The 25,147-nt window shown below is 58.8% G+C and overlaps 1 protein-coding gene across 3 annotated transcripts in view; it reads left to right on the top strand.

Moving 5' to 3' along the window:
• Positions 1-15,323, top strand: part of CD82 (CD82 molecule) — a 49,337-nt gene extending 34,014 nt beyond the window's left edge. For all 3 annotated transcript variants that reach the window (XM_049617638.1, XM_049617644.1, XM_049617631.1), the window contains 6 exons: positions 2,962-3,086; positions 3,175-3,249; positions 11,260-11,361; positions 13,290-13,493; positions 14,243-14,326; positions 14,627-15,323. In XM_049617638.1, the coding sequence (XP_049473595.1) occupies positions 2,962-3,086; positions 3,175-3,249; positions 11,260-11,361; positions 13,290-13,493; positions 14,243-14,326; positions 14,627-14,704 (668 nt within the window). In that variant the 3' untranslated portion in view covers positions 14,705-15,323. The remainder of the gene's footprint in view (positions 1-2,961; positions 3,087-3,174; positions 3,250-11,259; positions 11,362-13,289; positions 13,494-14,242; positions 14,327-14,626) is intronic.
• Positions 15,324-25,147: the final 9,824 nt, after the last annotated feature.

Raw genomic sequence — 25,147 nt, 5'->3', positions numbered from 1 at the left:
AGGGGAAGTAACTTGTCCAAGGACACACAGCTAGGAGGCAGAGCTGGGATATGAACCAGGTGGCATGGGTCCTGAGCTCCCGGAGCCCCAAGCCCCTGTCCTGCAGGGTCCCACACATTCATGCCTTAACAAGAGGAAGCGAGTGCAGTGGTTAGGGGCACAGACTCTGGAGCTGGGCTGCCATGGTTTGAATCCTGTCTCTGCTGCTTACTTACTAGCTGGGTAATCCTGGGCAAGTTACCTCACCTCTCTGTGCCTCTTTATCTGGAAAATGGGGATAATAGAATATACTTCAAGGTTATTGTGAGAAATGCAGTGAGTTCATACATGAAAAGCATTTAGAACAGCTCCTGGTGAAAAGTAAGCCCTACACAAGTGATTACATTTATAACAACATCTTTAAGAAGTAGGATTTCGTTCCATTTCACAGAGCAAGAAATAGAGGCCAGAGAATGGCTTGCCCAGGCTGAGCCCGTTAGCAGCAGAGCTGGGATTTGAGCCCCAGTCCCTTTCGGTCTGGGTCCTTCCTACCTCACTGGTAGCTGCCAGGCCTGGTGAGACCAAGATGTTTCTGCTGTGCACAGTGGAGGGCCACCCCAGAATGTCCACTTGTCCCCTTCCTAAGTCAAGATGCTGAGACCAGGGCCAGCCTGAGACCGTGGGTGAGGTCAGGGACTGGTGTCCACTAACTGTTCTGAGAAACTGCGACCCCACATCTGGGCTGGCCTCCTGGGGGAGAACCCGAGTTGGGGTCTCAGCCCTGGGCACCTGGGTCGCCTGTTAGCCTCGCTGGGCTTCAAGGCTCGTAGGGACAAATTGGGATGTAAATCTACCCTCATCGGGCTGTTGTGGAAATTAAGCAGATGATTCGGATAAAGGGCCTTGTTCTGGCTGGCACACAGTGGATTCTAGGCAGTGCCAGTGTCTTTTTTCTGGGAGGTGTCCCTGGGAGGAACCCAAACCCGGGAAGCTTAGAGAAAGTGACCCTTGACGGCCTCCCCCCTGCCTGTGCCGATTGCCGAGAGCCTGGAATGAAAACTGGTTCAGTGCCCGGAGCCCCCTACACTCACCACAGCAGGGGCACTGCCCGCCTGCCTGGGGGCTCCTGTGAGGAACTGGGCGGAGGCAGCCCAGCCCTGGCACCCCGAGAATGGGGTGGGCTGTCCAGGGCTTTTCCGGAGCTCCAGAACACTCTGTCTGTGACCAGGAAGTGGAACTGAATCAGGCCCTCCTATCCACCCACATTTCGGCTTTGTAGTTTTTTCTTAAGGGCACTAACACCCCCTCGGTGGCCAGGGTGGGGATCTCAGCTTCTCCGAGGTCCCCCAGAGAGCCGGCCAGTGTTCTCCCTGCTGACGGTCACTTGTGTCAGCCCTGGCCAAGGCTGAGTCATTAGGAGAGCAGGTTAAACTTCTAGATTCCAGGTAGTCCCCAGGGAAGTCTGTTAGTTGTGACAGACCCAGGAATCCACACTAATACACTCCAGGCTGCCCACCAGGTTTCTGGAAACATCCTGTCCCGGCTGTCTCCCTGAGAGTGCAGGGGCTGTCGTGGGAGGAGTCCGCAGCCCCTGCCAATGGGAGGCGCGTGACGGCCTCCGGGTAGAGTGCATCCCAGGCCGGCAGGCTGGAGGAGGGCAGGAGCTATGCCCTGTTGTCGCGAGTGATGTGATGGGCTTCTTGGGAAATGTTGGTCACGTGCTCTGTTGGAACCCCGACCTGCACCCGCTGGGGTGGACTCGGCCCGCCCGAGGCCCTGAAGAGGGTCTCGTGCCATCAGGCCCCTCTCGCTCTGCTTCACGCATATTTCTGCCAGACTCACACCCTCGCCTTCTGTCTCTCCTTCTTCAAATACGTCAGGCCCACTGCTTCCTCCTTGCTGTTCCCACGGCCTGGACTGCCTTCCCCTCAGGTCTTCACCAGGTCACTTCTCCGTCCTGGTCTCAGTTCACATGTCAGCTGCTCAGACCGGCCTCCCCGACCCAGCCAACCCACTCCCTGCCCCGTGGTTCTCTACCTGAGCCAGGCTCCGTGGCTTCTTGGCCTGCCCCCAAACCAGAGATCTGTACTGTTTACGTATGGCCCCCCACGCCCCAGCCCACTGGAGGTCAGCTCCTCGGTGTCGGGACCTCATCAGTCTGTACCCCCAGCAGCCCAGCACAACGTCTGGCATGCAGCGGGCACCTGGTAGGTTTGTTGGCTGAGTGAATGAACGAGCATCACGCCTACGTCGGCACGCGTGCCCCATGCGTCAGGGGAAAGCGCGTGGAATTGGGGGCGTTCAGCTTTCCACACCCCAGCTCGGCGCTTGCCCCTGGGCCTCTCTGAGCCTCTGTGAGGTGGCTGTGCCCCAGCCTACCAGGCAGGATGACGTCAGAGCTAGAGACGAGGCAGGATGACGTCAGAGCTAGAGACGGTGTGCGTGAGGCTCTGGAGGGCAGAGTGGGCCGGAGAGGCTGGGGTTTATTATGACAGGGATAAGGAGGAAAGCAGGCCTTCAGTGTCTGGGGCCCCAGCAGAACCTGCCTGTCCGCAGTCCATTAACTCAGCAGATATTCATTCAGGTAGCTCTTTGCTGCACTAGACAGTATTCAGGGAGCTGGGGGTTCAGCGGGGACCAAAGTCCCTGCCCTCATCCGGCTCACCCCTTCTCGGAGCCAGTAGGCCAGGAGCAGGATACATCAGTAAAACATAGTCTTTGCAATCCTAAGTGCCCAGGAGAGCATCAAAGCAGGGCTGGGGATTAGGACCGATGAGGGGGTGTGGACATCCAAGGGAGGCAGCTCCCAAAGTGGGGAGGGAGCGGGTCCTTGGGTGGGGGCTGACCCCAGCACTCTGACTCCAGGGTGGGGCGGTTAGGAGCGGGCCCAGACCGGCGGGCTTTGCTCCGGACTGACGGTGGTGCGCTTCAAGAGGGTGAGCCGCCCCGGGCTGCACTCAACGCCCCTCTTTCCATCCCCAGAGACCTCCTCCAGCTCGCTCAAGGTGGGGGCCTCCGTCTTCATCGGCGTGGGGGCTGTCACCATGTTCATGGGCTTCCTGGGCTGCATCGGTGCCATCAAGGAGGTCCGCTGCCTGCTGGGGCTGGTGAGTGCGGCTGGCCCGCCGAGGGGGGCAGGGTGGGGGCGCCTGGTAGGGGTGCCCGGCTGACTCCGTGCTGCTCTGTGTCCCCCAGTACTTTGCCTTCCTCCTCCTGATCCTCATCGCTCAGGTGACCGCTGGAGCCCTCTTCTACTTCAACATGGGCCAGGTAAGCAGCCTCCCGGGTCCCCGCTGGGCGGGGATGGGCCCCGGGGGTGGGCGAGAGACAGGGGCCCTCTGAGTTGTCCCAGACTAACCCAGGAGGTGCCTGGCAGCCTCTCAGGCCTGCGGTCCCTGCGATCTCCCGTCTCGCGCAGAGTTGCTGCAGGGCCTGAACGCGGTAGCTGTGCCCCAGCACTTTGTAGCTGCGGGGCAGTGGGCGAGCCGCTTGCCCCTGTGCCCGTCTCGCCTTCCGCAAACTGGGGAACTAGGGACGATAATACATTCAACTCCCAAGGTTCTGGTGAGCATTCAGTGAGATTACTCTGGTAAAACCCAGCACAGCGCTTGGCATGGTTGTCCTTGTTCTTAGTCAGGCACCTCAGCAGGTACTAGATCATGCCATGAGGCCCAGGCAGGGGACTGTCAGCAAAAACATTTGTGTCACAGGGAAGGCACTCAGCTTTAAGGAATAGAAAAGCAGGCTTACTGTGGCTTAAACCCGAAAGACGTCTGCCATCGACGTAACCAGAAGCTGGGTTTGGAGTCTCAAAGACCGTGCGTGCCACTCACTATGTGACAGCACTCACCTCACGGTCACAAGACGGCTGCCACAGCACCAGGCACAACATCTGTGTTGCTGCAGCCAGAAGAAAGGGAAAGGGACAAAGGCAAAGTAAGTCCTCCCACAGCCTTCCCCAGACGGGGTCGCAAAGGCACCCCTGGCTTTAAGGGGTCTCCAAAGACAGGCACAAAGGAGAAGGGAGCCGGGAATAGCTGTGGGGTGGGTCAGTCGATTGTGACCATCAAAGTTACCGTTTATGGAGCGCCTATTATGTGCACATGGTATGTTCTAGAAGCTTCTCCCACACGGTCTTGTTCTGTGGCAGCTGTGCACTGTGTTATGTTGGCAGACGGGAGGCAGGTGTTGAGAGGGGTGGGTGTGGCCAGAACAACAATAATAGTAACTACAATCATCAGCATCCCTGCGGTTGGTTCAGCACATACCATATACTGAGTACAAGGCCAGCCACTTGACTTTCATTCTTTGACTGATCCTCACCATGCCTTCCCTCTCAGGGTAGCGTGTGAATCCCCGTCCTACGGGTGCAGGGCGAGGGCACCCAGCCAGCCGGTGGCCGGGCCAGGCGAGGGCACAGACTCCCGGACTCTCGGCCAGAGCTCGCCCCAGACCCACTGCACGTGGCCTGTGACCCAGCTGACCCTGGGGGCCCTGCCTTCCTCCAGCATTACAGTTCTTGTCCACCAATGGGGGAGGCAGAGCTGGTGGCTAGCGGGCCCCTGCCTGTTAGCACTTGAAGGTCGAGTTGCCTCAAATCACTCTTACAAGGAAGGTGAGAGAGCATTCAACCATCATCAGCCACTGACACCGAACAGAGCCTGGAACAGGCCCGGTACTGGCTGCTGCACGCACACGACAGTCACTGTGCTTTCCCCACCAAAAGGCCTAGGAGATCGTGGGCATGGTACCCTCGTTTTGAGACATGGGAGCACAGAAATTAAGCAGCGTGACCAAAGGTCACATAGCTAGTAAGTGGCAGAGCCAGGATTTGAACCCAGGCAGCTCGCTTTCTGGGTTCATATTGGTGAAATTTGCTTTGCAGTGGTCCCTACCTGAGTCTGCCTTACTTATTTATAAAGCACACCCAGCCTGTTTCTCCGGAGAATTAGAGCTGAATTCCAACACAGGCACAGGGTCGCTAAAATCAAAAAGAGAGATGGGAAGAGGAAAACCAGTGTCCCTGAAGCCAGGGGACGAGATGCTCTTGGTAGCTGAGGGCTAACTTGAATGCTGAGCTTCCTGGCAGCCAAGGCAAAAGGGGAAATAGTGGTTTCGGTAAATGAAAGGAAGTTCGCCTGGCGATCAGACAGGAAGGCAGTGTTTAAGGGAGGGAAACTCTTCCCAGTGAAAGCTCGTGAGATCTGGTCTTCATTTCAGCCCTCTTGGCACCCAGGGCTTCTCTGAGACCCAGTCCGTGGTACCTTATAATCAGGGTGAATAAAAACAGGGCCCCAGTGAGTTCCTGTGATTCAGAAGCTGGTCGACTCTATAAGGGTTTTGAGTGGTCCCCTTCTCATCCTCTGTGTGTTTCCCCATCTACCGTCATCTATCGGATGACAAGCACGTGCCAGGAGCTGAGTAGTAACTTGGTACTTGGTTCAGTTGTACAAGCATTTTCCAATTGAAGAAACTGAGGCTGAGAAAAGCAAAATGACTTTTAGACACAGCCACACATAACTCGGATGCGTCAGAGTGGAGAATTCCATCCCGATCCCTCTGACCCAAGGCCCATGCCTCCCGCTACGGTATGCTGCCTCCCTGTGGGCTGGTATAATCTCTGCTTGGCCAGTGACCAGGAGCTATGCCTCAGAGGCGTCCCACAGCCCCAGAGCAAGGCCTGTTTGGAGAATCAGGACTCCCGACTCCAGTCCAGACTGTCACACGCCACTGGTCCCTCCTCTGCCTCCTGCTTACCGCACCCCACCCCCCTCGGGCTCCACATCTCATGCCTCCGGGTCCCAGCCTGCCTCAGCTTGGCCCCCCTCTTCTCCTGGAAGGCAGAGGGATGTTTCCTGGCTCTGCTGGGGAAGTTCTGGCACCACTCTATCACCCCGAGTTGGAATGAATGATTTATTTTTTCTTTCCCAGCACATTGTAAATCCCGGTGGAAGACTAAACATGCCCTTGATGATGTTTATTCCTGCAGATGAGGTCCAGCTGGGGAGGTGAGCCTTGCTGAGCCTGAAGGGAAGAGGCCTTTTAAAAGCAAGGGCCCATCCTTCCCCTCACTCTCCAGGCCCCCCGGGCAGGTGGGAAGGACGAGCCACCGGGCCCCCCCTGAAGAGGTCTCCGGGGATGCCATTGGTCCTTCCTGCCCCAAGTTCTCAGCAGCCACTGTCCCCAGGGGAGCGACAGGGGAGGCTGGGAGCCTTGGGCAAGACACGTGGCCTCTCAGGCCCTGGGTTACGGCATCTGTAAATCGAGGGGAAGCCTGCTGGGCCCCCACTCCCAGGGCTGAAGCCAGCACACGCTGCAACACGTGTATAAAATAGGGTGGGGGCCAAGGCCTCAAGTCCACAACCTAACTGCCTGGGTGGCGATGCCTGCTGTGAGGCCCCCCGGCAAGTGACTCCGCCCACCTCTCTGTGCCTCTCGCGCCTCGCAGGTCAACCAGCGGTAACCGTGCGTGTCCACCCCCCCTTATCTGCAATCCTAAAACCCAAGAACCACTTTGAAAGGCAAAAAATGCCATTTGCAGCTCATTTGGTGGCAAAATCAAACCTAAGCAGAAGCAAGGCTATTTGTGGCCTCTGTTTACCCCCATTTAGGAGTCCCTCGGGAATTATGAATGGGAGGGACCGCGGGGTGTGGCACAAACCCCAGTCCCTTTCTAAAAGTGGAACCTCCCTCGGTGCCAGGGCACGCTGGCCCCAAGGGCCACCTCAGAGCGCTCTGCGGAGGGTGAAGACTGTCGCCGCGTGGGAAGGGCATAGCGTCGTGCCCGCCCAGGGCGGACATCTGCTGGCTCCGTGGCAAGGGTCTACCGCGATTGTCACCGTCATTAACTTCACTGATGCTTAGTAAGGGCTCAGTAAATGGCGGCCGTACCTGTTGCCATTGGTGGAACCTGAGTATTGGCAAGAGCTGTGGGCACCGGGATTTGGGAGTGAAGATTCCCTCTGGCTGTTTCCTCATCTGACTCTTTATCCAGCCCATTTAGTGGACACAGCCCAGGTCTGGGCTCCAGAGGCCCTGTGTTCTGGGGTGGGCTCGGACGATTTACCCGGCCTCTCTGAGTCTCAGCTGTGGTCTGGGGCCATTCCCAGCTCTGACACTCTGGGATCCTGACTTGTTCTCTGCAGGCAGTGGAGAGTGGGAGAGGGTCAGGAGGAAGCATGTGAACACACTGTTTGCCAGGATGTCGGGCACTGGCCTTGGCATGCTTAAGGAGGCCATACTGCTGATCCGCCCACAACCCGCACGGGGGAGGCCACCGGGGCTTCGGTGGGTTCCACCGGGGGCTTGAACAGAAGGCCTAGGGGCTGAGGGCTTGCGTGGGCTGGGTGGGAGCTGCGGGGTAGAGGTGGTGACAGTGGCCGGGCCACACTGCTGGATGCTCCCCCGGGAGGCTGGTCAGGAGAACTGTGATGCCCTTCCCCCACCTCCTCTTTCCCACCTAGGAAGCTCAGAAGAGCCAGTGTGCCCACACCCTAACGTACAGGTGGTAAGACGGGTTCCTTGAGGACAATGCAGTTCTGTGAGATGCCTGCTCACTGTGCTGGAAACTTCCTGGTCCACCGGCCTGGATTTCTACCGGCCTTGGGTGTGGGCAGCTGGAGCCAGGACAGAGAGAGGTGGCCTTTCCCTTCCCCCTTGGGAAAGGGAAGAAGGCGTCCAAGCTGCCCTTCTGGAAGGGAATCATGGAGAGAGTGGGATGGAGACTGGCGTACCTGTCAGGTGCTGGGGCCTGTGTGGTTCCATGGCAGTGGAGGGCAGTGCCTGACTCAGACTCTGCCCGAAGGAACTACGGGAGCCTGGGGAGTTCTGGGCTAGCTGCTTGTGTAGACTGTGGCTGGCTTTCAGGAAAGACGTAGGCGGTGGGGACTAGGAATAAACAGGCTTCCCCCTCTGAGTTCACCATTGCAAAGGGCCCGCGTTTCCTATCGGGATCCCAGGATGATGCCTCAGATCTGCTGTATCTGCATGCCTTTTTGTTTTTTCATTTTCTTTAGTTTTTATTTTTGAGAGAGAGAGAGAGAGGTAGACACAGAATCCAAAGCAGGCTCCAGGCTCTGAGCTCTCTGCACAGAGCCCGATGCGGGCCTCGAGCTCAAGGAACATGAGATCGTGATCTGAGCCGAAGTTGGACGCTCAACCGACTGAGCCACCCAGGCGCCCCTGTATCTTCATTCTGTCAAAGCACTTGGCAATGTGGGAACCCCAGGAGAGGACAGGAAGATGTGGGTCCATTACATTGCATGGCCGGGGTGGGGGGGGGCACCCTGTTCCTAGGGGGCAATTGACTGCATTAAAGAGCGTGGAGAGAGGTCTGGACACCATCCCAAGGAGTGGTCAGAGGATCCAGAGAGGAGGGGGTAAAGGGAGACACAGTCTGGACTTGAGTATCTGAATGGTTTGTCCTGGGAGAGAGTGATTTGATTTGTTCCCGTATGCTCCCATCTGGGACTTGGGAGGAAGGGGGAAGATGAGAACTAACAGGAATGGGTAGAAGTCATTTGAGCTCAACTTAAAGTGCATTGCTTGTATCAAAAGCCTCCCTGCTCCTGCGATGTGCTATTCTGTTAAGTACTGAGTTCCCCATCACAGGGAGCATTTAAGCAGAACCTGGACAAGTGTCGAGAAGGGAGAATCCAGTGCAGAGCGGACAAGTTGCGGAGGCAGGGGTGCGGTGAGATAGTGGGCATCTTCCCGCTCCCCCTCCCTGTTCCTTCGCGTCCCAGGAGAACTACCTGGTTGCCAAGGTGACCTCCCTGAGCTCCCAACATGGCTTCCTGGGCCTCAGGATCCCCAGACATCCGCTCTGGGCTGAACCAGCCCCACGCCCTGGCCCCTATGGCCCGGCTATGTCCTTCAGCTACCTTCTGGGCTGCAGGACGGTGTGGTGTTTCCATGGAAACCACCCAGCCTCGAAGGAAACCACCCAGCTTCCATCACTTTCTCATTTCAGGGGGACTGAAATAGGGAAGTCCGGGCTGCTGTGGCAACCACGCTGGGGAATAAATAGAGTCTAGGTCGCTTGGGCGGGCAGGTGGGACAGCCGTGGGAGAGGCAGCCCGCCATGCAAATGCCTCTGGGGAACCCCCTGCTTGCCGCGCCTCGGGGATCCTCCGCCCACTGGGGAGAAGAGGTGGAGAACAGACGGTCAGGGCCCAAAGGCCCGAGACCCGCAGGCAGCCGGTCCCAGCTGTGTGACAGGGGCCGGCCACTCAGCTTCTCTGGGCCCTCCTTGATTGGGCCCTGACCTACTGCAAGGTCTGGCCATGCGTTTTAAGTGCTGGCAGGGCTTAATGGGTGAACACTTAGGCCGGGAATCAGACAAGTCTGGGTCTAAATCCCAGCTCTTCACATGTTGACTGCGTGAGCCCGGCCAAGTTATTTGATCTTTCTGGGCCTCGCCTTGCGCATCTCTGAAAACTAGGGACCGGTCTGCCCTGAGGCTTAAAATGAATCAATGCCCTCAAAGTGCTTAGCACGGTGCTGGTGCAGATCACGCACTTGATAAAAGCTAGCCACTGTTGTTGTGATTAATACCAACAGGAAAGCTTTACAAATCGTGAAGCTCGTGGGGGTGGGGGGGGAGTAAAACAAAAAGTACCATGCTGGGAGTTGTGTCAAGAGGGAGAGGGGCAGGGAGCCCTCCTGGGGAGGGGGCTAGTCTCCCAGGGTTGTAGGGGGGGTGGGCAGGAAACAGGGAGCCAGGGCTGTGGGTCCATCCGGAGGATGTGGGTTCTCTGAGCGCTATGTGAGAGCCGCCTGTGGGGTTCTCGCGGAAACCCACTCACTGCACTATGAGCTTGGCTCTGAAAACCCCTGCCTGGAAGTACCTGTCCCATATCCTAATCCTTTCCCCAGAACCCAGGGGCAGGTTTGCAGCCGTCCCCTTGGCCCCCTGGCCCCTCGCCCTGGGGTTCTGTGGTGACAGCAGGAGGCTGTGACCAGCCTCTTCATGCTGATGTGCCAGGAAGGCCCCAGAACAAAGTCCACAGGAGGGACAGGCGGGGCCAGGCTGGGGCTGGCTCTTGCCCCCTCCCCCCCCCCCACTCCTACCTGGAGCCTGGGGCCCTCCCTGTTCTCAGTTCTCAAAGCCGGTTTCGGGTTTGCCTCCCTTTGCACAGCTGACTTGTTCCTCAAAAGCTGCCACATTGTGAGCCTCTGTTTGGAGCTCTGCTGAAGGGCCTTTGGGGTTGAACCATTTGTCCCCTGCACCCCTTCTCTGCCTTCTCTGCGAACCGCCGTTTTCTTGGTGGGGTTCAGGTGCCTCGCTCCGTCACCGAGGGACCCTGAATTCCCAAGCACGGAGGGGGATCAGGACGGTCAGGATCTGGATTTTGTGGGGCCTTGGCAGGCATGAAGATTAGTTACTTGGGAGAGTGTGAGTACCAGCCTTGTGTGAGGCGTGTCACAGAGTACACACCCATTCGCTATTCAGGCACACCACTCCTACTCCGGCCAGGCTTCAGCAGGTACAGCCCTTGCTCCCATGGAGCTGACATCCCAGTGAAGGGGAGAGATAATAAATCCTGAAAACAAATGAGCACGGGAAGACAGCACTGGGAAGGAAAACACAGTCTGCCTGCCCTTGCAGGTCGAGGAGGGCCTGGGAGGGGTGGGGGGAGGGGATAGAGAAGGGATGTGTTCTATAGGGTGATCTAGGAACACCTTTCTGAAGAGGTGGCATTGAAGCAGAGCCCTGGAGGAGGTGGAGGAGTGAGCCTTGTTAATATTTGGGAGAAGGGGAAAAACAGCTGGTGGGAATAATAAGTGCAAAGGCCCTGGGGCAGGAGTGCGCCTGGCAGGAAGACAGCAAGGAGACCTGTGTAATCGAAGCAGAAGCAGCCAGAGCAGAGGAAAGGGGGTTTGGGAGGAGCAGGGGCCAAAAAACGTAGGGCCTTGTGGGCCACTGAGGGGATGATGCTGGAGTTCTCCCCGAGAGGGACAGGGGGCCACTGGAGGGTTTGCAGCAGTGACATGGAAAGATGCACATTTAAAGGGTCCTGCAGCCAATGACTGCTGAATAGAGCATAGGGCGGGAGTGGCTGGCCCTGACTGCTCTGGGCTTAGTGTGGCGGCCAGCAGGCGGCTGGCACCCTGGAAGTACCAGGAAAGTAGTTGGAATGGACAGTGAAATGCCTTCAAGCCAAGAGCATGTCCCTAGAGTTGGGGTGGGTGAGGAGAGAGGCCTTCTGAGTAGATGTGACCACAGGTGGCGCACGGGTTTCAGGAAATCTGCCCTTGATCTTGTTCTCCGCTCTGCAGCTAAAGGAGGAGATGGGCAACGTCGTGACCAAGCTCATTCAGAACTACAAGGATGGTCACGAGGACAGGCTGCAGGAGGCCTGGGACTACGTGCAGGCTCAGGTGAGGCGGGGGTGGCAGGGACAGGGAGGCGTGAGGGTCCCGGCCTGTGTGGGTCTGGGTCTGGGTGTCCGTGTCCCTGACAGAACGTGCCAGTGACTGTGTCTGTGTGTGTGTATCTGTTGGGGGCAAGGGGGCCCCTGAGTCGTCCCCTTCCCTGGCGCCCCAACCACCACAGTCCCTCGCTCAGGGGGCCCAGGGTCCTGGGGGCTGCCCGAGGCTCGCAGCGCTCCGGTCTGGGGTCAGGAAGAAGGCCCTTGTGTCACGCCAGGCTGGGGAGTGTCGGGAGTCCGTCCTGGGGGCTGAGGAACCGTGTGCCAAGGCTGATATGCTCACACGAGTCTGAGTGGAGGCTACCTCTGGGAGGGTATTGACAGGACAGGTGCTGTGGGAACCTTCTGGGGTGAGAGGAAGGTTCTATCCAAATCCTGATGCAACTGGCAGTTAATGCCAGTATGTGTGTGTGAACATCAAGCTGTTTGTGCCAGTGTTTGTGTATTCCGCCTCAGTTACAGTGAGAGAGATGGACTGACTGAATGAATGAATGAATGAATGGCTGAATTAATGAATGGCTGAATGAATGGCTGAATGAATGAATGAATGGCTGAATGAATGAATGAATGAGTGAGTGAGTGACTTGCATTCTGTGTTCCCAGCCTGCCCTGGTGGTGAACCATTCACCACACCCACAAATGGACCCCGGTGATGGTGAGGATCAGATGGGGCGAGTTCAGGGCGTGGGGGGGCTGTGTCAGCTGGAAGGCTCTGTGCACGCAGGAAGATGTTTTTGTCACACGCTCCGTGTGACCCACCATTGCTGAGATTAGAAGGAGGCTGCTGTCCCAAGATGAGCACGTACACCTTCAAGGAGTCTGGGGGAGAGCTGGGTCCCTCGAGGGATGGCGTGCACCCTACCGTGGGAGGTAGCTGACTGGTTGGGGGGTTCCCGAGGCAGACAAGGCTTCTAGATCATTCTGTCAGACGCTGCTTGGAACTGGGGCTAAGAAAGCTGACTGAGTCAGGCTCCCGGGGGCTGGAATACCAACTGTGACACTTCCTGAGCCTCAGTTTCCTCGTCTGTAAAATGGGGCTGTTGATCCATGCCCGTGTGAGTTGTTTCTGAAGCCCACGGCCCTTACGCACCACGTGAGTGGGGAGGTTTTATTGTTCCTGCACAACCACTGAGACGTGGGCCGGTGGTGGCTGGAGACAGATCCTGGCACCAGTCAGGGTAGGAGGCTCTGCCTGGTGTGGTGGAAGGGCCCAGGAGACCTGTCTGCTTTTGCTGAGCATGTGAGGGCCTGGGGGTGCCCCTCAGAGGCGTCAGCCTCCCTGCCAGAGGAGGCAGCCAAGTACCGGAGCAGATGAAGCCGGGAGGAACTGCTGCCTGCAGCCCGGGGAGCCTGAGCGTGCTTGGCTCGCCCCCTGCTGGCCACCGGGCTGCTCGTCAGGCACCTGCCACCCTGAGATGGGAGGGAAGCAGGCGAGGGGCACAGACCACACGCCTGAGCCACAAAGACCACAAAGTTGAGCCGCTGGTCAGTGGCAGAGCTGGGATTTGAACCCGGTAGCCCGACTCTAGACCCCCCCCCCCCCCGCTCTTCAACTATGTGCCGTTCACCTTTCTTGTGTCCTATACGACTACGTTCTGTCTTTCAACTTGAACGTCCCTCCTGTTCTCCTTTATTATTTTTACTGCTCCCAATTTATTTTTCCTCCTGTTTTAATATTTATGGTATGTGTTTCCTGAAAGCCCCTTTAAATTCCCCGTGGCTCACAGAAGCCAAAGTGAAACCTGAACTCTGATCCTGGCGATTTGGGGCGGTACCTGAAAGCGGCAGATCCGAGCCTCCGTCCTGGGAGACCCCACCCTGGCCAGGAGGGCGGCCTGCCTGAGGGCTGTGGCCACAAGCGGCTGGTCTCCCCGGCAGGTGAAGTGCTGTGGCTGGGTCAGCTTCTACAACTGGACGGACAACGCTGAGCTCATGAACCACACCAGTGTCACCTACCCCTGTTCCTGTGAGGACCAGGAGGGGGATGACAGCTTCCCTGTGAAGACGGGCTTCTGCGAGGTCCCTGATGGCAACAGGACCGAGAGCGGGAACAACCCTGAGCTCTGGCCCGTGTACCGTGAGGTGCGTGCAAGGTGGAGCTGGGGCTGGGCCTGGGGCACTCGTGGGTTCGGGCACAGGCCAGTCAGGCTTGCCTGGGCTACTCCTTCCTGCCTTCCCTCCTTCCTTCCTTCTTCCCTCCCTCCCTTCCTCCCTCCCTCCCTCCCTCCTTTCCTCCTTTCTTCGTCCCTCTCTCCCTCCTTTCCTCCTCCCTCCTTCCCTCCCTCCCACCTAACCTTCTTCTTTCCTTCTCTTTTCCTCCTAACCTTCCTCCCTTCCTCCCTTCCCTTCCCTCCCCTCCCTCCTTTCCTCCTTCCTTCCTCCCTCTCTCCTTTCCTCCTTCTTTCCTTCCTCCCTCTCTCCCTCCTTTCCTCCTCCCTCCCTTCTTCCCTCCCTCTCTCCTTCCTTCTTCCCTCCCTCCCACCTAACCTTCTTCTTTCCTTCTCCTTTCCTCCTAACCTTCCTCCCTTCCTCCCTTCCCTTCCCTTCCTTCTTCCCTCTTCTCTTCCCTTCCTCCCTCCCTTCTTTCCTCCCTTCCTTCCTTCCTCCTCCCTCCCTCCTTCCCCCCTCCTTCCCTTAGCTGTTCCTGCCCTTGATTCATCTGTTTGCTTGTCATTTGTACCTGCCTCTACATATTCGTTAATTTATCCATTCAAGGAGCATACTCCCCTCTCTGCAGGCCCTCTGCGCTGGGGGCAGGCCCTCCTGGTGATTGGGCATGGAGGGGTGAGGCGGCTGGGCATGGGTGACATGGCTGTGTTCTCCCCTTGCAGGGCTGCATGAAGAAGGTGCAGGTGTGGCTGCAGGAGAACATGGGCATCATCCTAGGCGTGTGTGTGGGCGTGGCTGTCACTGAGGTCGGAATCCTTCCCCCCCCCCCCCCCCCCCAGCCATATCCCATTGTCCTTGCCCTGCTGAGGCCCCCTGGAGGCTGAGGCCCATCAGCTTCTAGAGGCCCTGCAGCAGGCCTGGCCTGACCACTGCCCCTCCCCGGGCCCCTCTGCCGCTGGAATCACAGGCTGGGCATGAGGCTTTAGTTGTGGGTCTGCTTAATCCTGTGCAAACCCCGTGACCCTCGCTGACCCGGACAGTGAGATGCCGCTCCGGGGGCCTGGGTGGCCCTGCCTCCCTCTGACTCTTGCCCTCTCCCCCAACAGCTCCTGGGGATGCTCCTGTCCATCTGCCTGTGCCGGCACATCCATTCCGAAGACTACAGCAAGGTCCCCAAGTACTGAGGCAGCTGCCGCCCCACCTCCCTGTCCATCCCCCAGCCTCATGGCTTCTCGGGGTCTCCCTGGCTCTCCTCCAGGCTCACCTCCCACCTCCCTCCCCCACACCCATCCTGTGCCGGCTGGAAGCAGGGGGCTTTCTGGGGCCTGGACCCCTCTCCCTACCTTTTTGCCTCCAGACTTGAGCCCCGGGTGCTCTGTGGATCCTCTGCTTACCTACAGGGTTCTCTTAGCAATCCAGAGAAAACGCTCCCCGCAGCGTCCCTGCACAGGCGGACTGGGTTTCTACCTGCCTTGGGAGCTGTTATATTGGATGGCAAAGTGTATTGAAAATTGAGGGTCGGGGTGGGGGTGGGGGGTGGATAAGGCACCCTGGGCTGTCAGGGGATGCCCACTACGTGGGTAAACTTTTTTTCCACGATAACGCTTCTGTCTTTGGTTTTCACATTTTCATTGAAGGCAGTGGGAGAGGGCGGGCTTCGCCTGACCGTAGGAGCAGCAACCCTTCCCCGGGCGGCCCCAGCCCCGCCCTGGCAGCTCAGCTCAGCCTAGGCCCTGCCGTGAGCTGGCAGAAGAGCCCCCTAGACAAGGCAGTCTGGACTGGCCCCGGGCTGCTTAGGGAATCCGAAGGTCGAACCCTTGGGGCATGACACAGAGCTGACCCTGCATTCGCCAGGATCCCGCGCTATCCAGGGACGGGGGGAAGGATGCTTTCCCCCTGGAGAAGCTAGGCTGGCCTGTCGTCTGCCCCCTAGGGAATGGGTGGGTGAGGCTGTGCCTTGTGAGGGGGTGGGGAGAGGCTCTGTGCGTAGCTCTGTAAAACATGTTCGAGGTTTGACAACTAACTATTAAAGAGGATTTGTAACAATCCAGTTGGCTGCGTGGAGATACTGCTTCTGAGTTCGGGAGGACCAACGGAGAAGAGGCCGGCGGCCCCTGAAGCGGGGCCCCCCGAGGGCCGTGGCTGGGAGGTGTTTCCGCTGGGCCCACCAGGTGGCGCTGCTGTCCCAGCCAAGGAGCCCGGCGGAGCCCGAAGTTGTTCCTTCTTCCATGGCTACTTCCAGGCACCCCATCAGCCCCGGGCTGGTGAGCCTTTCATACCAGCGGGAGCACTGGTGAAAATGCAGATTCCAGGGCCCCGGGGGTTCTGATGCAGCAGATCTGGGTTGGAAAAGAATCTGCATTTTTAGCAGCCCGCCAGTGATTCCTGATTCATGAGGCCCTGATAAGATGTAGCCACAGATGCTCCCCAAAGGGGGGGGGGGGGCAGGCCAGACAGCCTTGTCTCCAGCCGGGAGGTAGGAGCACACACTTTAGGGACAGTGTGTCTGTTGACCTGAACCTAATTAATTTCTTGCAAAAGACTTTCTGTGGCTGCTCCACAGGCTCAAGCCCGTGGAAGGCACGGGGACAGCCCCAGGGGCCGAGGAACCCTGCAGCTCCATGGAGGCCGCTCTCTGCTGCAGTCAGAGGCTCTCCCTGGAGCTCTTACAGTGCGCGGAGGTCTGAGGGCTCTGAGTGAAGCCATTCCAGCTTATTTATGACCTGCTTCATTCCACGGGGAAGTACGGGTAATAAAATATAAAACATAACAGGGAAAATACAAAATTATGAGGAAATAGAGGCATGGGTGAGATAAGTGCTGCTGAGTTGCCCCACCTGGTGGTGGCACATTCGTGCTGTGCACCTCACGTGTTCTCCATGGCTGTACTCAGAGCAGACATCACTAGTCGATCGCCATTCTCATTGCCTTAGCCCAGATGCCAAGGCCATGCTCAAAGCAAATGTTACTCATTGCAGCCTCAGAATCCTTCCCTAGTCGGTACTATCCATAAATCAAGTTGGCATGCAAAATGAAAGCAGTTGCCGTCTTTGAGCTCTGGTTGTTTGGTTGAGCCATATCTAATTTTGCCTCCGAGCTTCCTGGTGGTCAAAGCAAAAAGGGAAACTGTCAGCTTTATAGCTCTCATTTCCCAAGGTTTCCTTAGCTTAGCTACTAGGAAGAGTGTGGCTGGCTGGAATCTAGAATTCAAGACCACCCTCAAACACACAGACTTTGATATCCCTTCGTGACTGGAGCAAAAAGGATAAGTGAGCCTACTGGGCCCGACCTTACGCTGGTTATTGGCAGCAAGGACAGAAGCTGTGCGTCTGTCAAGGAGTAGACAGGAAGACCCAGTGAATGCATGCAAAGCAATTGGGTGACCATTTCACATAGTAATCGGTGCTTAAATAGCATGTGCCCTGTCCTGGCCTCCCTGACATAGGTTAGCGGATTTACTCACTATAATCCTATGAGATGTCTATCCCTCATTCTCCCCAGTTTATGGATCAGGATGATGAACAAGTGATCAAATGATTTCAACATCCTGCTGTCGCCGACAGGAGCCAGAGTCACACCCCGGCCCTCTAGTGGCACGGTCCACAGGCTGAGGTGGATCCGGGAGCTGTCCCACACTGGCTGTCTGCCCGCTCTGGCCCATGGAGGGACCCACATGCCACCCCTGGCCTGATGATGGCCTCCTAGGGGAAGAGAGGCTGAGTCCCTGCCTGTGGGTCGGATAAGGAGACTCGGAGCCGTGTGGGGTGGGGACGCAGTCGGATTCAGCTCAGAGGTGCCTCGGTGCCCACTCAACAGTCCCACATCCCCAGGTCTCAGGGAGGGCTTCTCTGAGAGGGGCTTGGGCTGTGGGAAGAGCAGTCCCGTGTTCCAGCGGAGGCTCTGGTGCTTTGCGGCCACACGACCCCTGGCAAACCCGTTCACCCCTGGGGACCTCCCTTTCCCCATCTGAATGCTGGGATGGAGACAGGGTCGTGCGAGGCTCAGGTGAAGGGATGTAGAGGCCTCAGCAAGGTGCCTGGTTCCCTGGGAGCCCCGAACCAGAGTGAGTTAGTGGCCATGGTGCCCGTCTCACAGCATTGCCGGCTGAGCAGACTTTCCGGTCTCTGGCCCGGTCCGTGGCAGTAGGCGTCAAGGGGGTCCTACAGGGGGTGAGGGTCTGCAGGAGGTGGGGAGCGAGGAGCACGGGGTCCTAGGGGGCAACATAGAGTCTAGGCCACCGGATGGAGCCACTTTCCTGCCCTTCAGGAATGCCCGTGTGGGGAACTCCGGGCATGAGACCCGGGGAGTAGAGGCCACGGAGGGGCTTAAGTGTCCCAAACCAGGCCTCTGCCCCCGTGATCTCTCACGGTTCCATCAGGCCCCTGGAGACAATACCCGGGGTAGGGCCAGCAATCAGAAGAACGCAGAGAAACTGGGGGCCCGTTTCTTCCCCCATTTGTGTCTCCCCTCCTCACCCCCTTTAGGCCAGGGTAGTGAGGAGAATGGGATGCTGGGATGGCCCAGGAAGCCAAGTCCGCCCAAAGAGCAGCAGCGGATGTCAGCTGGCCAAGAACAGAGCACCAAGATGTGGGTGACCCCGGTGCCTGGGTGTTTGGGGCTGAGGCTGGGAGTTTTGTGGGGGGTGCGGGGGAGACACAAGAGAGGTCCGAGGTAAGCACTCTCCCAGGCCGTCTGCTGACCCCCAGCCTAAATGGAACCAGCTGAGGGGTGTCGGCTGCAGGTGCCCTCTCTGGCCTTGGTTGCCTCCCTCTTGGGTGGGCAGAGTGCAGGGGAAGCTGGAAGATTCTGTCTGGCCTATTCTCCAGGGCCCTGTCATCCTAATGGGCCCTCACAACCTCACCCTTAGGGAGGGTACAGGGAGCCTCTCAGGATGGCTCTTCAGAAATTCCTTGTCATCGGGGGCCCGGGACCTGGGTTTGGGTCTAGCTGAACCTCTGTCTGTGTGACCCTGGGTCACATAAAGCAGGGGTGAGCTCAAAATTGTGTCTGCAAAATAAAGAAGGCTGAGACAATGTCAGAAGTTACCAAGAGGGTGGGCTGAACCCCCAGCCTGCTTCCTCCGGAGGCTTGTCCCTGTGCCAGGGCCAGGACTGGAACCGCACAGATGGGACTCTAAGATGTCCCCCTGCCTCCACTGCCTCCCAGGTTCCTGGACACGCCCCCAGGCTGGGATGTGTTGTCAGAGCTTGGCCTAACTTCTGTGACGCCTGGGCTGGGCACTGTGAGCACCGAGCCTGTGGGGCCCTCACTCCCACCTCCTGGGGAGGGCCCAGGTTCCACTGCCCTCCTTACCCACACCCCAGCCCCACCCCCCGGGCTCATGACGTTCCTTCCGGAGGGAGGGAGCACAGTCCGGCTTCTCTCATTCCTGGGCGTGGAAGCCAGACTTGCACTGGAATAAGGTCCCGTGCAGACTGGCAGGCAGTCCGGAGGCGATTGTTGTCAACCAGGAGAGAAGAATGGCAATTTTGCAGTAACTGCCATGGCACACACACACACACACACACACGCACACACAGGCCCCGCCACCCCTGAGGGCTCGGTCCATTCTCATCTGTGAGGGAAACTGGAGCCTGTCCTCAGACTAAGCTGTGGGTGGCCAGTGTTGGGCAGGCAGAAAAGGCCAAATGTCTGCCAGCCTGGAATGTTCCGGACCGGCCCTGGCAGACCCCAAACCTGCCTGTTCCCTAGCAGAGCCTTCTCCAGCCCCCTCCCTGGGGTCTTACAAGTGAACAGGTTTCCCAGGCTGAGGAGGGACATGGTGCAGGAGGCTAATGTCACCAATGACCCTGGAGTGTCCCGTCACCGGGGCCCCTCCCAAAGGACTGCCGCCGCATCCTTCCCCTGCAGGGGGACAGGGACCCAACTTGCCGCACCGCCTCGGGGCAAATTATCTGGCTGCTCTCTGGGGGTTTTGGGCTAAGCTTCCTTTGTTCGTTGGTTGTCCATTTACGTATCCATTCCTTCGTTCGTTCGTTCATTCTATGAATACTTAAGTGGGCACCTATAGGCCAGGCACTGTTCGAGGCTCTTGAGAACACAGCAGTGAAGAAAATCCGCGACCGCATGGCACCTGCATTCTGGTGAAAACAAGGGCTCTGGCACACTCACCTGGACACCCCCCCCCACCCCCAGACACGTGTGCACACGCCGCCCCGCTGACACCACAGTCCTTGCAGAATGTTGCCGTGGGATCCCGGGGGGCCCCTCCAAGGCCTCTGGCATCCTGTGGAAGGAAGCAGAATAATGAACAGCCAGCGGACAAACAGGAAAGCGTGCGGAAGCACTCCTACTCGGCCCCCTTCCCCCCTGCAGCCACACGCCACAGGAATCGGGCCCCCTGGCAGCCCCCTCCCGATGGAAACAAGTCAAACCAAGCAGCTCCCGCGCTCAGGAGCCACGGCCGCAAACCTCTCCCTCTGCTGGGACACGGAGGCTATAATTCCAAACTCCCGGTGTTAACAGTGGGAGTTGCGTGAGGCAACAGACACAACGAGCTGTTTCCAATGCAGCCTCTCGCCCTGCCTGGTCCTCCGCTTCAGTGGGAGCCCCCATCCGCCGGGGGGGATGGACAGGAACAGGCCAGTGGAGAACTTGGGTGCCTCCAGGGCAAGAGCTGTGGACGGTCCGAGAGGCTGGGCGGGGCCAGGAAGGGATCTGTGCCCAGTCCCCGCCCCGTGGAGTGGGGTCCCCTTGCTTCTGGGGAAGGTGCAGCAAGCAGGTAGGAGGAACTCTGAGCTGTGAGCACCCCCACCCCCACCCCCGGCACCTGCTTTGGGCTGGGGGAGGGCAGTCCGGACAGAAGCCAGTCCCTCCCGCCCACTATGTCACCTCACATGCCTCAAGTAGGCCCCCTGGGAGCAGGAAAGGGCTTCCTGCGGGATGCTGGGGGTGTGGAGTGGCAGAAACAGTGGGGGGCTGGAGTGCAGAGGGGCTGGAGGGGAAGGACGGATGGAAGGTGGGGTCTAGAGAGGCCCCAGCAGCCTCTTGGGGGGCTGTGGGGGGTGGGGGGTGCTGGTGGCAGCTGACAGAAGTGAAGAGGTGTAGCCTCTGCCCCTGCAGCACGCACATGGCTGAGCCCAGCTTGGGACTGGCCAGGGTGACAGCGACCCTGCGTTCCCAGCAGCCAGTCCTCTTGGTGCTGCTTTATGGAGGACGCCGGGCCTTGGGGCCGGGAGGTATCCTGTGTCCGGTAGGATGGGAGGAGAGAGGCCTTTCCTCCGAGGGGCCGGCTCCACACCTGAGGGGGGAGGGAGTGCAGGCGTGAGAAGGATGCTGTGAACAGGACCCCAGCCCGAGGTGGAGCCTGGAGGAAGAGCTCTGCAGGGGGAGGCGTGCCCTGGGCAGCAAAGGGGCGGGCAGGGCAGCTGGAGGAGAGAGGGTGGGAGGCAGGGTCCAGGGAGATGCACCTTCCCCGGGCCTGCTGGCCTCCCGCCCAGGCAGCAGCAGCGACAATCTTAGCAGCCACCTTGTACATAGTGCTGATGTCCAACCCCACCACCCCCCCCCCCCTCAGCCAGCACGGCAGACACGAGTGCTCCCCCCACCCCCTGTCGGTTGTGGAAACCGAGACTTGGAAAAGCTACATTGTGTGCCACAGGCTGCCCCTCTGCACGAATCTGGGAGGAGTCATTCACACTGTAGTCTAAATAAGTGGTTTCCCCTAGTGTTGGCTTGCTAGAAAACCGCCCGTGACTGCCGTGCGTCTCTGGTCACGCAAGTGGGGATGCTGGGATTGGTCCCTGGAGCTTGTGGCTCAGCGTCCAGTGCCTTCTCCACTGGGGATGCCAATGGGCATAAAGACCCCCCCCCAACCCGTTTCAGAAAAGGAGCTGAGGAGGTGGTCCCTTTTCGAAGAGGCTCAGCTCAATGAAATCTGACGTTCCATCCACAGTCTGTGCAGTAACGGTCAGGCACCCACTGAATGCCAGGCACTGGGGAGGGAATCAGGGCGCAGCCAGGTGACCGAAGTCCCTGTGTCACAGAGCTTGCAGTCTAGAGACGGGGCACAGGCAAGAAACACAAGCCAGAAGATGGGCCCTGTGTCGGGGACAGATGATCAGGACTGTCTCTGCCCATCAGTACGTGCACAGAAGCTGGCAGAAGAAGCCTGTCCCCGGACCGGCTGGCGTCACCTGATGTCCTCGTTGCCTGGGGTTACGTGGGGACGGCCACTCCACCAGGAGGCTGGCTGGCCCGGAGTTCAGGAGGAGGCACAGGAGCCAATCAAAATGTGGATATAAATGTCACGGCCTCCCGGGGGTTCCACGTGGGCAGGGAAACCTTTCCCAGGCAGCCGAGGGAAACAATCTGGAGCTTGGGATGGTCGACCGCCTCGTCGGGAGAGTTTGAGTTTGCTTGGGGGACGGCTGGGGCTGCCCTGTGGGGAGGGGTGTCCAGGTGCGCTGGGGGTACGTCCTGCCTCTGAGGACGGAGGGGGTGCAGGTCATTAGGTCCCCACGACCCCACGTGTGGCATGCGTGTGGCGGGCCCTGTTTGGACTCTGGTCTCCATCCCCTGAGGGTAAAGGAGTTTGAAGGTGGTAACCTGCTTCTGAGGCTAAAAATGGAGCGGTGAAGCCATCTGGGAGAGCCACGGACCTTGCTGCTGGTGTCACAGGGCAGAGAGGGCAGCCGAGGTGGGATCACTGCACTGAGAATCCAGAGACCCAGTTCTGGCCCCAGTGGCGGGCAGAAATGATCACTCTGTCCCCCTTCTTGTACAAACGCCCCCCGCAACGTGACCGTGCAGCCAGAACTTCCCCGGACCCTGCCGTGAGATCCTGCCGTGGCCAATAGGAGACGGGGAGCGGCCAGGGGGCCGATTCTGAGCCCAAGCCTCGAGAGGTTTCGTAAACCTCTCCCTTTCTCAAAACTCTCCCTTTCTCCCACTCTCTCCCTTTCTCAAAACTCTGCCACCGCACGTGAAGGAGCCCGGGTTAGCTTGCCGGGGGCTGAGGGCAGGTGGCCTCGTCACCTCTTTACCCCACTTGGCAGCCAGCCGGCCCTCGCAGGGCCACCCAGCCCACCCACGGCCAGCCACAGATGCAAGAGGAGGCCCGAAGGACCACCCAGCCGAGCCCAACCTACGTTTTTGACAGGCAGCGCGTCAGGAGGTAAACAAACGGTGGTCACTTTCCACCCCTAAATCTGGGGGCAGTTATTACAATATTACAATAGCTGGTTGATACGGTGATGACCTCAGAGGATAACGATGACGGCTACCATTTGCAGAGGGCTTGCTGTCCGCCAGCCCCAGCTCCCAGCCCTGGATGGAGATCACCTCCTGGGATCCTCCCATCGGCCTCACACTTGGTACTTGGATCCCCACTTTACAGACAAGAAAACAGAGGGGTGGAGAAGGCCCTCGTCCGTGCCCACCTGAACAGTGAGAGGGAGGGGCGGGATTGAAACCTAAGTCCGGACTCGGCTCTGAATCACCTTCTCAGACGAGCCTCAATGTCACGGCAAGCCAGCGGCGCTGAGAGGGAGTAATGTATTCTGCACACAGGGGCTGACGTCACTTAGAATGTTCTCAGCCTTCCGTCCCCCAAGAATCATGCCGCGTCTCGCCCTGCTCTTCTCTCACCCCCAGCCGATGCCTCTAATCCCAGCGCGCTTTTAGAAAGAAAGACAAAAGCACAGATGTTGGGATCATCTGTCTTTCTTTTCTACTCTACCTCCTATTTAATCAGCAAATATTTATTGAGGGCCTGTCACGAGCCCATTTCCATCATGTTCTTTCCTTCGTGACATTTCCCGGACGCTCGCTGGGTGCCAGGCCCTCACTCAGCACATAGAGTCCTTACAGACGGCACCGCGGTAGTTAGGGCCACCCCCCACTTTACAGACGGGAAAACTGAGGTTGCAGAGAAGTGAAGTGGCCACCCAGAGGCCACCGAACTGGTAAGTGGCCAGGACAGGATCCCATTCCAGGTCTGGCCGAATTCAGGCCAAGCCTCTTCTTTTTCTATCGCCATAGCTGTGGCTTTTGAAGAAGGGGTTTTGGAATTTCCCCTGGGCTCTGTGTATGGCAGGCAGGCGGCTGGGAGGCTGGGAGGAGAAAGGGTAGTGGGGTATTAGAAACTGTGCCTTGACTCCCGGAGCTGGCCGGCTCCCTGCACGACGTCCGGGCCCTGGGAGCTGCCGGGGGGCGGGGGGGGGGGGGGGCGCATCAGGCCCGGCAGGGGGTGGCGTTGCCGGGGCTGGAGAGATAACCTCAGCCTCCATCCTGCTCCCCTTGTGTCTGGCCCACAAGTCCCGGGCAGCCTTCCCCGCCACCCGCCGGCCCCGCCCCTCTGCTTTGCTGCTGGACCGAAGCCACCTGCCGGCCCCGGGCGCTGGGCACGGTGCCCTTCCCCTCCCGGCTGACCTGTTTACAAATGGGGTATTCAGGGACAGTCTGAGCCGTCTCTGCCTTCCAGGGTGATCCCTGGGGTAGGCACTTAGCCATCGGCCTCCCAAGTTTCTCAGAGCCCAGCTCCTACAGAGGCTGCCTCCTCCAGGCTGTCCCCACCCAGGTGTCCCGGTTGATCAGAATCCAGCTACAAAGAGTCTTCTTGTGGCCCAGGAACTTCAGCAGATGTGTGTGTGTGTGTGTGGGAGCAGGAGACGTATAGACGTGAGAGGCTAGGAGGCTGGACGGTCTTCTAGGCAATGGGGGAATCTTATCCCACAACCGCGCCTGACTGCCCTCCCCTGGGGCGACTTGGGTGCTGGAAAGACCCCTGCGCTGGGGACCCCCATCGGCTGAGAAACCTTCGACAGGTCACCTGAGACAAGTCTACCTCTCTGGACCTCCATCTCCTCGTCAAATCAGAGAACGCTGAGAGCCACTTACCACACAGACACGAAGTAGCCCGGGTTGAGTGAGCGCTCCCGCTTTGCACACGTTATCTCAGCTGTTCCCCCCCAACAACGCTAAGGCCTAAGAGTTCTCAGCTTCGTCCCCATTTTGCGGATGAGAAAACCGAGGGGGCTCAGAGCAGTTAAGTAGCTTGCCCAGGGTCACACAGCTGGTGAGTGGATGGCCAGAGGGTGTTTGAACTCAGCCACCCTGACTCCCAGCCCCGGGGGCTCGGCCTCATGGCTGCTGGCCTCCCTTCTCCGGGGAGGGGAGCCTTTACAAATGCCTCGATGTCCTGCCAGGACACCGGCTGCGGGTCGGGTCCTGCTTCCACACCTGCTTGCCTGATGTGAAGCGCGTTGCCAGCCCCAAACTCCCTTCATGCCCTGCGCTCCTCTGCTGTGCTAACCTGCTCACACAGGAGTCCCGCTCCTCCGGCCTCTGTTCTCCTGGCTCCCCACCGTCTTCTCCCCAGACTCTGGGTTCCTCGGGGCAGAGAGAGCTTCTGGCTCGTTCCTCACCCTGCCCCAGCTTGAGCACATAAAGGACATTTAAGACATATTTACTGGGGCGCCTGGGTGGCGCAGTCGGTTAAGCGTCCGACTTCAGCCAGGTCACGATCTCGCGGTCCGTGAGTTCGAGCCCCGCGTCAGGCTCTGGGCTGATGGCTCGGAGCCTGGAGCCTGTTTCCGATTCTGTGTCTCCCTTTCTCTCTGCCCCTCCCCCGTTCATGCTCTGTCTCTCTCTGTCCCCCCAAAAAA

This window comes from Panthera uncia, chromosome D1 (assembly GCF_023721935.1).
Source record: "Panthera uncia isolate 11264 chromosome D1, Puncia_PCG_1.0, whole genome shotgun sequence".
Classification (NCBI taxonomy): Eukaryota; Metazoa; Chordata; class Mammalia; order Carnivora; family Felidae; genus Panthera; species Panthera uncia.
This window is presented reverse-complemented; position numbering and strand designations above follow the sequence as displayed.